Source organism: Sebastes umbrosus, chromosome 16, assembly GCF_015220745.1.
Source record: "Sebastes umbrosus isolate fSebUmb1 chromosome 16, fSebUmb1.pri, whole genome shotgun sequence".
NCBI lineage: Eukaryota > Metazoa > Chordata > Actinopteri > Perciformes > Sebastidae > Sebastes > Sebastes umbrosus.
Genome location: NC_051284.1, coordinates 747,356 through 761,709, shown reverse-complemented (window position 1 = coordinate 761,709; position 14,354 = coordinate 747,356). Strand labels below are relative to the sequence as shown.

General features: G+C 42.0%; 1 protein-coding gene across 3 annotated transcripts in view; it reads left to right on the top strand.

The window, feature by feature from the left end:
- Positions 1-14,354, top strand: part of LOC119504417 (peroxidasin) — a 100,791-nt gene that overhangs the window by 48,935 nt on the left and 37,502 nt on the right. For all 3 annotated transcript variants that reach the window (XM_037796497.1, XM_037796496.1, XM_037796498.1), the window contains 4 exons: positions 296-465; positions 6,888-7,005; positions 7,267-7,436; positions 13,080-13,352. In XM_037796497.1, the coding sequence (XP_037652425.1) occupies positions 296-465; positions 6,888-7,005; positions 7,267-7,436; positions 13,080-13,352 (731 nt within the window). The remainder of the gene's footprint in view (positions 1-295; positions 466-6,887; positions 7,006-7,266; positions 7,437-13,079; positions 13,353-14,354) is intronic.

The following is a 14,354-nucleotide window of genomic DNA, read 5'->3' as shown; positions in this document are numbered from 1 at the left end:
CTGATGTTTCCTTACACATAACAGAATGATCCAGTCACTTCCACCCAGTGAGGCATACAGCTGATTAATTAAACACTCGGTATCGGAGCGGTACTCGGTACCGGAGCGGTACTCGGTATCGACCGATACCCAAAGCCCAGGTATCCCTATCGGTATCAGGACTAAAAAAGTCTGATCGGTGCATCCCTATGCACAACTCCACAGCTCCATGTCATATACAGTATGCTTTATGGACGGACTACAGGCCCATTTCTCACTTGCTGTGTGTCTGTGCATGTTGTCTGTATGTGTTCAGGCGACTGGATTCCAACTCATTAAACTGTGACTGTGAGCTGCTGTGGCTGGCTGACCTGCTGAAGCAGTACGCTGAGTCGGGCAACGCCCAGGCTGCTGCGACCTGCGACTACCCCAGCCGGCTGCAGGGCAGATCGGTGGCAACACTCACCGCCGAGGAGCTCAACTGTGGTACGCAGAAAACAGCCTGACCTCCCACTGAGCGTGAGAATTCAGGAATATCATGGAATGTTTATTGGCACATTGGAGACAGGGCCAGTCATGTATTTAGATTAGAGTGGGGACTCTGGGAACAGCAGGGTTTTAATAGATCGATCAGTTTAAGGTATCATGTAACATGTCATTTTAGGGCGCTTTCACAAGCATTTAGTCTATTTCAATCCAACTCTGGTGCGGTTCAACCTAGGGCTGCACAATTAATCAAAGTTTAATTGCGATCATGATTTTGGCTTCCCACAATTAAATGATCGACTATGATATTGACGTTAAAAATGCTCCACACATAGAAAACTCTGCTGCATAAATCAAGCACTTCCTGAACTAACAGCTAGAGATGCTCCACCGATCGAAGCCGGCCCCTTTTCAGCAGTCTCATATGCTCATATATCTAATCACACACACGTGCAGCTGCCACATGATGGTTTTATGTCGGCACACAGCGGCACAGTCAGTAACGTCTCACACACACACACACACACACACAGACACAGACACACACACAATATGTAGTCGGTGTGGAAGTTCTTCAGCGTGAGTGAAGACATAAAGCTGCAATTTCTCACAACTGCAAGTCCAAACTAAGCCGCGGAGGAACAACCTTAAAACAACCTTGGAACAACTAACTTCAGACACTTATTATATTGTGCTATCCAATGCTGCTCAGAGTAATCCTAGTGACCGGCTCGTCTGCCGACAGCACGGAACTTCATGTTACAGGATTGTGTGTTTTTTATGAAAATAACCACTATACAGTAGATGACAGTAACAAAGTAAAAGAATAACGTGGAGTTTTTGACGGTTGGAATGTAGCACGACATAAAAGTGAAAGCAGTGCTCTGCTTATTAAAATGTGAAATTGCAATAATAATATTTTGTCCCTAAAACCTATGAATAATTATGATAAATAATCGTGATCTCAATATTGATCAAAATAATCGTGATTATCATTTTGGCAAAAACCGTGCAGCCCTAGTTCAACTCCTGGTGCGGTTCGTTTGGGCGGTTGTGAACGCAGTAATCATTCTCTGGTGCACACCAAATCAACCAGACCGAGACCGCTGTCGATGTGGTCGAATCGTTTCCAAGCAAACCAAAACGCAGGCTGCCTGTGTGGGTATTTGTTGAGATGGACACAGGTAAACGACAGGTTAACATTAGTGGGAGAGGACTGACCTGGACTTCTGCAGAAGTCACATGTTTGCTTGACATCTGGGCCGAAGAGAACACACAGAATATGCAAAATAAAGTCCACAATAATAGTGACGTTGATGAAGTCAAACTGGAGGAGGAGGGATTGGTGCTCACAGTCGATCAGCGCCCAGTCCAAATGGAAACACTTTGACAGCATCAAAGTCTGTGATTCCCTGCACAGAAGTGGCAGCTCTCGATATGAAAAAGATGAATTCTCTCCTTCGTGTAACGCAACATGTCGGCAGTGTGGAAGTTAATTATTATATTTATTTGGTCCACTTTAATTTGTGCACTGTAAAACCGAACCAGACTAAATAGAAAACTAACTAACCAAGCTGACTATGGCTTGTGAAAGCGCCCTAAAACTTGTTTTCAGCTGTTCCATTGTATCGCACATCTCCACATCAGGACCAGCTGTAGTGGAAAATAGACTGATTATCTCCGTGGAACTTTAATGTGCTGCAACATTAATAGCATCAACAAGCCAGAGCATGTAAAGAAAGCACTCTGACTCAATTATTGAAACCTCATTAAGTTTTACATTGGGACGACTTCTGAAATTGAGAGAAATGCACATCTGGGCAAGCATACGTGAAGGTACACACATGGTTTGCATAGCAGCATGCATGTTCCTATAAACTCTCTCCTAACTTAAACCACAACTCAGTCCACATACAAACCCTGCAGCCTTCCTGCCAGCAAATAGCAGGTATGCATAGTCACCCTGTCTCACAAGTACTGACACAGACACGGGTGTACCCTCTCTTTGTGTCTGAGGTCTGCAGGCACCCAGCTGTTTCACTCCTCATGCACAACCAGATGTGACTCTGGTCGGGGTAAAATGTCAGTCAGGACCTCTTTGGCCTCTGGTCTCTCCAGTATCAGACCACCAGCAGCTGTTCAGTCTGTGTATGATATGTATGAATGGTGTGATGGGGGGTCCACAGCCAGGCAGAACCATACACTATACAACACTACCAGTGCACTGTTACACCCCACAACAACACACACCATGAGGGTAATTATCGGTATTGGTGATCATCGGGTTTACCTGACCTGTAAGGGGGAATCAAGTTTCAAAGTCAAAGACAAATACTTGGCGAAGGTTGGTATACTGTATGAATATGGTATATGAATATATACTGTGTGTATCTACAGTATACTAGGGCTGTCAATCAATTAAAATATTTTATCAAGATTTATCGCATTTTTTATCTGTTCTAAATGTACCTTAAAGGGAGATTTATCAAGTATTTAATACTCTTATCAACATGGGAGTGGGCAAATATGCTGCTTTATGTAAATGTATGTATATATTTATTATTGTAAATCAGTGAACAACACAAAACAATGACAGATATTGTCCAGAAACCCTCACAGGTACTGCATTTAGCATAAAACAATATGCTCCAATCATAACATGGCAAACTGCAGCCCAACAGGCAACAACAGCTGTCAGTGTGTCAGTGTGCTGACTTGACTATGACTTGCCCCAAACTGCATGTGATTATCATAAAGTGGGCATGTCTGTAAAGGGGAGACTCGTGGGTACCCATAGAACACATTTATTTTTCTTTCCCACTCGTCTCCCACACGTCCTGTTCTCATTGGGTCTAACTGTTGAAATTAGAGAAGTTAATCATCAACCTCTACAGACCTGAGACACCTGAACTGTTTGCCTGTCCCATAATTATAGTCTCAAAGTGTTCATTGAGAAATATGGAAATAATTGATCTTAATTGAGCTTACTGTTAATTTTCAATTTGGATTTCCCCTCTGAACTAAATACTTGTCAAAGTTAACACGATAATAACGTGTACCAAACATGTCATACTAGCTTGTCGCGAAGGAGGCTAAATAACGCTCCAAACTTATGCTAAATTTTGGTGAGGAAAAACTGTCATGTCCATTTTCAAAGGGGTCCCTTGACCTCTGACCTCCAGATGCCCTTTACAGACATGCCCACTTTATGATAATCACATGCAGTTTGGGGCAAGTCATAGTCAAGTCAGCACACTGACACACTGACAGCTGTTGTTGCCTGTTGGGCTGCAGTTTGCCATGTTATGATTGGAACATATTGTTTTATGCTAAATGCAATACCTGTGAGGGTTTCTGGATCAATATCTGTCATTGTTTTGTGTTGTTCATTGATTTACAATAATAAATATATACATACATTTGCATATAAAGCAGCATATTTGCCCACTCCCATGTTGATGAGAGTATTAAATACTTGACTAATCTCCCTTTACGGTACATTTTAAACAGATAAAAAAATGTGTGATTAATCACGATTAAATATTTTGAATCAATCAACAGCCCTACTAAATACATGTCCTCACTCAATGATTTGTGAGATGTCTGTAATATTGTGCTGCTGCCAGACAGCAGATGTCCTGCAGCTTTGAGGGCTGTATGGTGCCATGCTAGGCGGGATGCTAGGGCAGTTCTGATGCACAGTTTTTTTATGATTGTTTTTTGTAATATCACATGAGAACTTAATAGTGGCATTATGTAGCTTTGTGGGTGGGACATGATGACACCACAGTGAGGATAACATAGTCAGTTTGTTACTGTCCTTTTCAAGTACTCCCTCAGCCCATCCTAACTACCTTTACTTCCATTCCTCTTCCAGCCCCAGATCAACATCATACAGATACAAACCCTCTATCTCTAGGCAATGATATTTTCTTCATCTTTTTGGGGGGTAAATGTTCAGTAAAGAGGGGGAAACAAACAACATGACACACAAAGACAAAAATAACAACCCACAGAAATGCACATAAACAATTACTGTGAATATGATGATGTTTAAAAGATAGACTTTGGGTGGAGTATCACTTGCAAACTTTGTAAACCAAAGAGAAGTACTTTATGCTTGAGCACAGGTTGAAGTGTATTGATACTGTAACTAACACTGCAAGTAGAAAAGAAAGTCCACCTTTCACTGTTAGTCTGTGGCAGATTGTCAGTTGGTTTCTATAACAGGCGGTTAGCTCCTGCAGTAAATCCAGCCGTTTTAGCTCTGTGTTTCCTCCAGCTCCCACTGAATGCTCTCGTCTGAGCCAGGCAGGCAGCCTAGCTGGCAGCTGACTGTAACCCAACCACATTTAAATCTCAGCAGCTAATTTGATGGCACAACTTGCCCATTCTTGCTCAACATTACCCCCTCCAAGTAGAGGAAGAATGTGTGCTTAAAAACATGATGGAAGCCATCCACACACCTCCCTCCTTCCCTCTCTTGTTCTCCCTCTCTCCCCCTGTAAACGAGGTGGAACAATGCACGGCGGGTTGAACAGCTGTCAAAACAGCCGTCCTTCTTGAGATGCAGTGCGCCCCCCCCCACACAAGTAGTATCTCACAAGCCAGGCTTGCCTCACGATATAGGCCGGGTTACCACAAACCGGATATCCAACTACAATTACAATCCCCAGTGTTATTGTGGGGTCATTTGGTGGTAAAAAAGAGAGAGGGGTTTGGTCTACCTGCTGGTGTACACAGATATACCCCCATCCCATGGATTGTTCTGTATGTTAGCAGATTGGAGAGAAGCGTTTGAAAGAGTAGTTGTGAAATGTGTCTACCATATGTACAGTGAGTGTGTGTAGCAGGTGCCTCAGAGAGAGTGTGTGCTGCGTGTTGGCGGGTGTTAGTGTTAGAGCTTGACTTTCTATTGGGGTAGAAGTTAACTTGATGTGTAGCCTACAGTGTTTTAGATAGGGCTGTCAAAGTGAGAGTAACGCACTAATACGATTTGCGATTTTAAAGTTGTAGCGAGCTCAGTTTTACAATGTGTTTTAAAGAGTGAAGATACTGGCATCATATGAAACTAGCCGCCATGCGATACAGCCGCCACGCTATGCAGACGCCAAGCGATGCAGCCGCCACTTGCTGCAGCCGCAGCACACTCATGACGTTCCCAATGTGGACGAAACGTGATTCACGAGTCAGGCGTTCACACCAGCTGTGTTTCAGCTGCGTTTCTGCTGCTGTTAGCCCTTTCTTTCTACATAGAGTTTGCCTTTCATAATGACCATTTCATTTCATTATAAATATCATTTATATTTATTTAAGACAGAGAAAGTTTAAGAAACGTATGGTAATTAGTAAATAATAGCAATAATCCACAATTAAAACTCCGTACTTTATTCATTCATGGAGCTCTCCAAGTCACTGCATGTTCTACAACACTGTCCTGAAAATATTTCAGAATAAAGCCTTGTATTAACAAATGAAGCAATTCTGTCCATAGAAAAAACGCTTAAGGGCTTTTATTTTGAAATGAAAGCAGGAAGTGTTGATTTAGAAATAAATCTTGACTTTGTTTCATCTCTGTAACATATTCTACAGATGTCTAGACATGTAAACTGTAGTAATGTAGTTGGTATGATGTTAATATACAGTTAATAGATCACCTTCACTGTCTGTTGTTGCTGTGAACCGCGCAGCTCGCGTCAAAAATAGGCGAGACCTCGAATCTCTAGAAGAGACGCAGCTGACATGCAGCCAAGCCAACTGTCATTTCCCGGCGGGGGAGAGCAGTCTATGCTCGCGACACCGCGCAGATTGAGCTCAGGTTTAAGCTTCATTCGCCACAGCATGCAGCGCCCAAAGTTGGGCTTTGCTCGAAGCAGCGAAAAGCCGTCGTGCTGCTGCGCAAGCCGTTAGAAATAATGTGTTTTAGAGAGCAGTGGTGCTGTTGTCACGTTGTGTCTGAAAGGGGGAGAGAAGGAGAGAGAAATGGATAGAACTAAGAGAAAGAAATACTCAAGCAGGAGCAAAAATAACTAAAAAGGGATTAATATTAGTTTATGCTAGAGATTCACATGCCAAGTTCACACCAGAGGGGAGAATATTCCGTTTTCTTTCCTGGGAGTTAAAGGTCAAATCAAGTTTAACATAAAAATGCTGTTGCAGTGTACTTATTATTTAGTTATTTTCCCTCTTTTAAAGTCACCAGAATGCAGGAAACAGAGTGTCTGAAACTCATATTTTTCTGGTGTCAGGACCCCAGACCCCCTCACTTAGGTGTTGGAATCCGCACTTTTTTTTAAGGTCTCAAGCTTGGCAAGTATGGCTTGGTTCAACAGACAGCAGCATACAGGCCCATACTAATGAATGGACATGCATTTACACCTGTGTGTAATTATCTTCACATCCTTCTATGTGGCCTTTTCTAGAGGTACCCAGGATCACCTCACAGCCCCAGGATGTCGATGTGACATCGGGGAACACTGTCTACTTCACCTGTAGGGCTGAAGGCAACCCCAAACCACAGATCATCTGGCTCAGGAACAAGTGAGACACTTCATGTAAAGTCACCGAAGACTTCCCTTCGCTGACTGTTTTTTGCCAGTTTCAGATTGATTTTATACACGTGTTTAGGTCCCATAAATTACTGTCATTTATAGTAAATAAACAAAAGTCACCAAGTTCTGTCATTGCCATTCCTATTTTAGAAATGTTGGGATTATGTGCAGTATGTGAATAGACTGTATACATATACTGACTGATGTTTAACGGGTTGTGATGATGTGTATCTCTGTGCCTTCCTGCCAGCAATGCTCTAAACATGCGTGATGACAGTCGTCTGAACCTGCTTGAAGATGGGACGCTGATGATACAGGACACCAGGGAGACGGACCAGGGGGTCTACCAATGCATGGCCAAGAACGTGGCCGGGGAGGTCAAGACTTCACAGGTCACGCTGCGATACTTTGGAGCCCCCTGTAAGTGCCTGCCTTTAATCTCAGCCTCTGCTCATCATAGGCAACATGCTAACTACTAAAGCCGCATCATGCAGTCTTACATGTAGTATCTTAGTCATATCAATGTCCAGGCTAATTAACCTTCATTACAGATTGAAAATCCAGATTTAGGGCACTCACTGACGAAAGGTGAAGCTCTTGAAAAAACAATTCTTTCACTCCGTCCACTCAGACAGAATTTGTCCAGTCCAACTTGAATCTACTGCATTTGTTCATGTATTCATATGTTTGTTACTGGTGACATTTTCAGTTTGAAGAACACGAGCAGTGGCGGGTAGAGTAGCCAAAAAAGCATTCAAGTAAAAGTATAGTTACTTTGCCAAAAAAAGTATTCAAGTAGAAGTAAAAGTAGTCATCAAAATAACTACTTGAGAACAGTACAAAAGTATTTACTAATAAAATGACTTGAGTAGCGAGTAAATTAAATAAAACAACTTAAAAAAAAATAAACACCAGCACTCTACTGTCTTTTATTCAATGTGGATATCACCGGAATTATTCCAACCACTGAAGGTCTTCCTCAGGTAAAGTTCAAGAAGTTAACATACACCTTTTTATTTGTGATGAAATGAAGTCATCATCATCACATGATCAACCTGCCACACATACACCAGACAAATATTACCATATCTCTCCAGTGTGATCACAAAATATTACATTAATATTATAATCTATTAAGTAAACCAATAAGTAAAGATTTTTTAAAATGACATTCTTTGCTTGTTGTCTCCTATATATTATATGGTTTATATGATTCGGCAAATAAATCTCATATCAGATGGATCGTTTAGGCTAATTAGGATATGATGCTGTGATGTCCATTATGGAATGGAATGGAATGAACTTGCATTAATATAGTGCTTTTCTAGTCTTCCGACCACTCAAAGCGCTTTACACTACATGTCAGTATTCACACACACATTCATACACTGATGTAGAGGCTGCTAAGGCGCCAACTTTGCCCATCAGGATCTAATCTAAATACTCATTCACACACCGATGGCTATGCCTTCGGAAGCAATTTGGGGTTAAGTGTCTTTCTCAAGGACACATCGACATGTGACACGAAGCAGCCGGGTTTCGAACCACCGACCTTACGATTGGTGGACAACCTGCTCTACCTCTGAGCCACAGCCGCACTGATTATCTGTAATCGCTTATCTAATTCAGTGTCGCGGGGGGGCTGGAGCCGATCCCAGCTGACATTGGGCGAAGGTGGGGTATGCTGTGTAGTTTCATCATTAATTACCTTTTAAATACAGTTGTGTTCACTTCTTCACTTTGACCGGAGGAAGACCATCTGTGGTTGACACATTATATCAGTCATGTCCACATGAAATAAAGCACTTTGTCTTTTTTTTCATGTGCATAGTTTGATCTCTAATTTTCTGTCTCTCTTCATCAGGCTACACAGAGCACACAAATGCTCACTAGCTTGAACATTTACCTTACGACAGAAAGCAAGAGTAGTTTAGTTTTGAAGCATGATATACTGTGTGTATCAGTGGCGGCCGAGGACAGGATGAAAAACAGCTCACGGTGTCATGATATTTTATTAAGTTATTTCTCCTATTTTGCACTTGAACCTCCATTTTCTGTATGGACTCAGTGCTGCTTGATATACACACGTGGACAGAATTGTTGGTACCCTTCCGTTAAAGAGAGAAAAACCCACAATGGTCACTGAAATAACTTGAAACTGACAAAAGTAATAATAAATAAAAATGTACTGAAAATGAACTAATGAAAATCAGACATTGCTTTTGAATTGTGGTTCAACAGAATCATTTTAAAAAACAAACTAATGAAACTGGCCTGGACAAAAATGATGGTACCCCTAGAAAAGATGTAAAATAATTTGACCATAGGGACATGTTAAACTAAGGTGTGTCCTGTAAATAGCATCACAGGTATCTTCAAACTTGTAATCAGTCAGTCTGCCTATTTAAAGGGTGAAAAGAAGTCACTGTGCTGTTTGGTATCATGGTGTGTACCACACTGAACATGGACCACAGAAAGCTAAGGAGAGAGTTGTCTCAGGAGATTAGAAAGAACATTATAGACCTTCATGTTAAAGGTAAAGGCTATAAGACCATCTCCAAGCAGCTTGATGTTCCTGTGACTACAGTTGCACATATTATTCAGAAGTTTAAGGTCCATGGGACTGTAGCCAACCTCCCTGGACGTAGCCGCAAGAGCAAAATTTATGGCAAATTGAAGAGACGGATAATACGAATGATAACCAAAGAACCTAGAACAACTTCCAAAGAGATTAGAGGTGAACTCCAAGGTCAAGGTACATCAGTGTCAGATCGCACCATCCGTCACTGTTTGAGCCAAAGTGGACTTAATGGAAGACGACCGAGGAGGACACCAAATCATAAAAAAGCGAGACTGGAATTTGCCAAAATGCATGTTGACAAGCCACAGAGCTTCTGGGAGAATGTCCTTTGGACAGATGAGACAAAACTGGAGCTTTTTGGCAAGTCACATCAGCTCTATGTTCACAGACGCAAAAATGAAGCATTCAAAGAAAAGAACACTGTACCTAATGTGAAACATGGAGGAGGCTCGGTTATGTTCTGGGGCTGCTTTGCTGCATCTGGCACAGGGTGTCTTGAATCTGTGCAGGGTACAATGAAATCTCAAGACTATCAAGGCATTCTGGAGCGAAATGTGCTGCCCAGTGTCAGAAAGCTTGGTCTCAGTCGCAGGTCATGGGTCCTCAAACAGGATAATGACTAGAAACACAGCTAAAAACACCCAAGAATGACTAAGAACAAAACATTGGACTATTCTGAAGTGGCCTTCTATGAGCCCTGATCTAAATCCTATTCAACATCTGTGGAAGGAGCTGAAACATGCATTCAGAGAAGGCACCCTTCAAACCTGAGACAGCTGGAGCAGTTTGCTCACGAGGAGTGGGCCAAAATACCTGTCGACAGGTGCAGAAGTCTCATTGAGAGTTACAGAAATCGCTTGATTGCAGTGATTGCCTCAAAAGGTTGTGCAACAAAATATTAAGTTAAGGGTACCATCATTTTTGTCCAGGCCAGTTTCATTAGTTTGTTTTTTAAAATGATTCTGTTGAACCACAATTCAAAAGCAATGTCTGATTTTCATTAGTTCATTTTCAGTAAATTTTTATTTATTATTACTTTTGTCTGTTTCAAATTATTTCAGTGACCATTGTGGGTTTTTCTTTCTTTAACGGAAGGGTACCAACAATTTTGTCCACGTGTGTATGTGCTCTCATGTTCCTCATTTGATCCTATAGGGGGGCATACTTAGGATTTTGATTCTTTTCATTTTTATTCTGTAAATCTTTTAATCTGGAAAGAACTTAAGTTTGACAACTGTTATATAAATTATTATTATTATTATTACTGCACTAGTTAGCTACTTATCTCTACTTTCTTATGTAAAATGAAAAACTAAGCAGTAAAACAATGGCCAACAAGATTTGTTGAAACCAGTCAGTGCAGCCTCAGGGTGTGTGTAATATGTCACTAGAAGTCTGTCTGTAAACTGCTGCCCGTACAGCAGTCCGTTTCCCACACCGAGGTCCAGAGCAGTTTCCGTAGCTCCGCTCTGGGTCTAGCCCGGACCGCTGAAAGCGAGGCTGCACTCCCGGACTGGATCCCGGTATAGGCGACGGACTGCTGCTCCGGGTCCTTCAGGAATGCTACAACAAGCTAACTGCTGCATTAGCTAACACTAGTAGCTAGCTACAGCTCCATAAACAAGCCTAATTAAAAAGGATTGGTTTTGTTATGTGTTTAAAAGTAGTTCACAATTTACACGTTATAATTCATTTCCTAATAAGCTGCTGTCTGATCCTTTACTGCCAGTTCATCATATACAATACAGCGGTAAAGACTGAAGACGACATTTGGACATCATCATAGGACCAACCCGCTGTCAATCATGAGCTCTGCTGGTTGTTGATTGGTAACAAACTAAGGGAGGTTATCCTCCCTTGGAACGTCATTTGACGTGTTTTGTCCAATATCAAGATCAGCATGAAAAAAATGAAATGCATTGAGATGATAGAAGATGTCCCGCCCTAAGGGAGGACAGAGGGTCCCCGTCCTCCTGTATACCCCACGATGTCACAACCACTTCACACACACAGGCTGCCCTTTACCCTCTGACCTGCAGGGTCGCTGTTGAGGAGAAGAGAGCGAGAGAGAGAGAGAGAGAGAGAGAATAAATATTTTATAAATGATAGTAAGATTTGGTAATGGTTTATTTCAACCAATGACTCTTTTATATATTTCAATCTCCCTCTTGCCTCTCAAAAAAATCGAGGAGCAACCTCCTCTGCCTCTATGGACCAGCCTCCACTGGTGTGTATATGCTATTAAATCTATTAGCAACACAACAGACCCACTTACTGCTCTCTGTCAGCTCAGTGTCTGCCCGGTTCTCTGATATGCTGACTTGAGATCAGCGTCTGCGTTCACAGCTGTAGCCCGCTGCACTATGCGCCGTTAATTGGTCTGTAAATATTAGCTGCTAGCGCTATTTGAAAACCATAACGCTAACATTACTCCTGCTGGAGCTGCAGCCATGCTGCTTTGAATGAACTCATGTGGAGGCGTGGCTGCTGGATCAGCTGACCACCTCTTAACAGATAATGAATGCATAAAATAAATAAATAAAAGTAGCGCCATGAATGCATCCGAAGGTAACGGAGTAAGAGTGATGAGTTTTCTGTAAAAATCTACTCCGTGAGAGTAGAATGTATGCTGCGTTAAAACTACTCTGACAAGTTTAATTTACTCAAAAAGTGACTTGTGTACATGTAACAGAATAACTGTAACTTGTTGCTGCCCACCTCTGATGATGAGGTGGTGAAACATGATATGGTCTCTTTCTTTTATCAGAGCCGAGCAAGGTGTCTGCACTGTGAGCAGCACCTGGCTTAACCTCAGAGGTCAGCAGGTCAAATAACTAGGATGTCTCGCTGAGCCAGGAACGGAGCCCGTTGGCTTTCATGTCAAACTTTCCTCCCACATGCTTCCACAAACACACACACACACACACACACACACACACACACACAAGTACATTGTGTCCTCAGTCCCTGCTGCTCTTTCTCTCTAGCTTCGGCCCGACATACATGCAGTACACTCAGTACTCACATATCAATCAGTCATAGTGGCGATAGCTGTCGCCGTGGGAGATTAGCACGGCTGTCTCTAGATGACCCGGGGGTCATCGCCGGGGTGACGGATGGCCCTAGTGACGACCTCTTGTCAAGGTTAACAGTTTGTGAGAGCAGATGTTGTGCATTTCCTGTCTCTGTGTGATTGTAAACACCAGGCCTCTCACTGTGTACATATTTCCTCTGACTCCACTGTAATCACTGGCCAAATATGGACAGGACGCCACCATATTTAGTGATGCACGTAGGAGGCTGTTGTAGCAGTAGTCAAAGTGTTATTGACAAACATATACAAAGATGATCTTTGTGCATGAACTGACCTTTAAAATGCATGTTTTCTCAATTCTTTTGAACATTTTTAGACCCAGATGAAAACGGCATGACCTCTCACCTGATTAATCTATCCCATCTACCCCCCCCCTCTGCTCCTCCAGCACGGCCAAGCTTTGTGATCCAGCCCCAGAACACTGAGGTGCTGGTGGGAGAGAGCGTGACCCTGGAGTGTAGTGCAACAGGTCAACCGCAGCCCCGGGTCTCCTGGACAAAGGGTGATCGGACACCGCTGCCCAACGACGCCCGCATCAACATCACCCCTTCCGGAGGGCTTTACATCCAGAACGTGGACCAGGCCGACGGGGGACAGTATACCTGTTTTGCCTCAAATAATGTTGATACCATACACGCTACAGCGTATATCATCGTACAAGGTAGGGATCAGAATTCATCTGTCTCTGTTAGGTGAATAGTAGGGCTGTCAAAGTTAACGTGATAATAACGTGTTAACGTTGTTAACTTGTGATATTTAGGTTTAGTGAAGATACTGGCATCATCTGAAACTAAAGAACCTGATGAATCCATCGGTACCAACCATGTCATCCTAGCTTGACGCAAAGGAGGTTAAATAACGCTCCAGACTTAAGCTACATTTTGGCGAAGAAAAACAGTTTGCCATGTTATGATTGGAGCATATTGTTTTATGCTAAATGCAGTACCTGTGAGGGTTTCTGGATCAATATCTGTCATTGTTTTGTGTTGTTCATTGATTTACAATAATACATATATACATACATTTACATAAAGCAGCATATTTGCCCACTCCCATGTTGATAAGAGTATTAAATACTTGACAAATCTCCCTTTAAGGTACATTTGATGCCCTAATATAAATGTAACTGATCGCGTAAAATGGGCATATTACTGATCGTGTAAAATGGGCAAATCTCCCTTTAAGATACATTTTGAATAGATAAAGAATGTAAGATTAATTTGCGATTAATTGCAGTGAACTATGGACTATCGAATGACTGTACTAGTGAATAGACTTGGGCATTCGGATTTATTAATAAATGCATGCACTGAATTACTTTTTGGTGTTTTTCTCAGCATGAAAATGTGTTAGAATTCCTTGTAGTTTATATGAATTTTGTCATTGCCTGTAATAGCCTTTTGATTTTTTAATCTTGCATCTTGTGTTTTCAGCATGGTCTCTTTACTGTCCTTCAAATGTTTTAGCAAACCACAGCTGGGGACTCATTAGAAGCCATTCAAAAACAAAACATATTTCTTCATATAACAATACATTTCACGGATTGGGAAATCTACTCACAGACAATTGGGAAACAAATGTAGTGTAGTCTATTATCCTGATTCTTCTGAGACACCAGGACCTGTAATCTCACATGAACTCACCCAGTACAAAGTGAATCCAC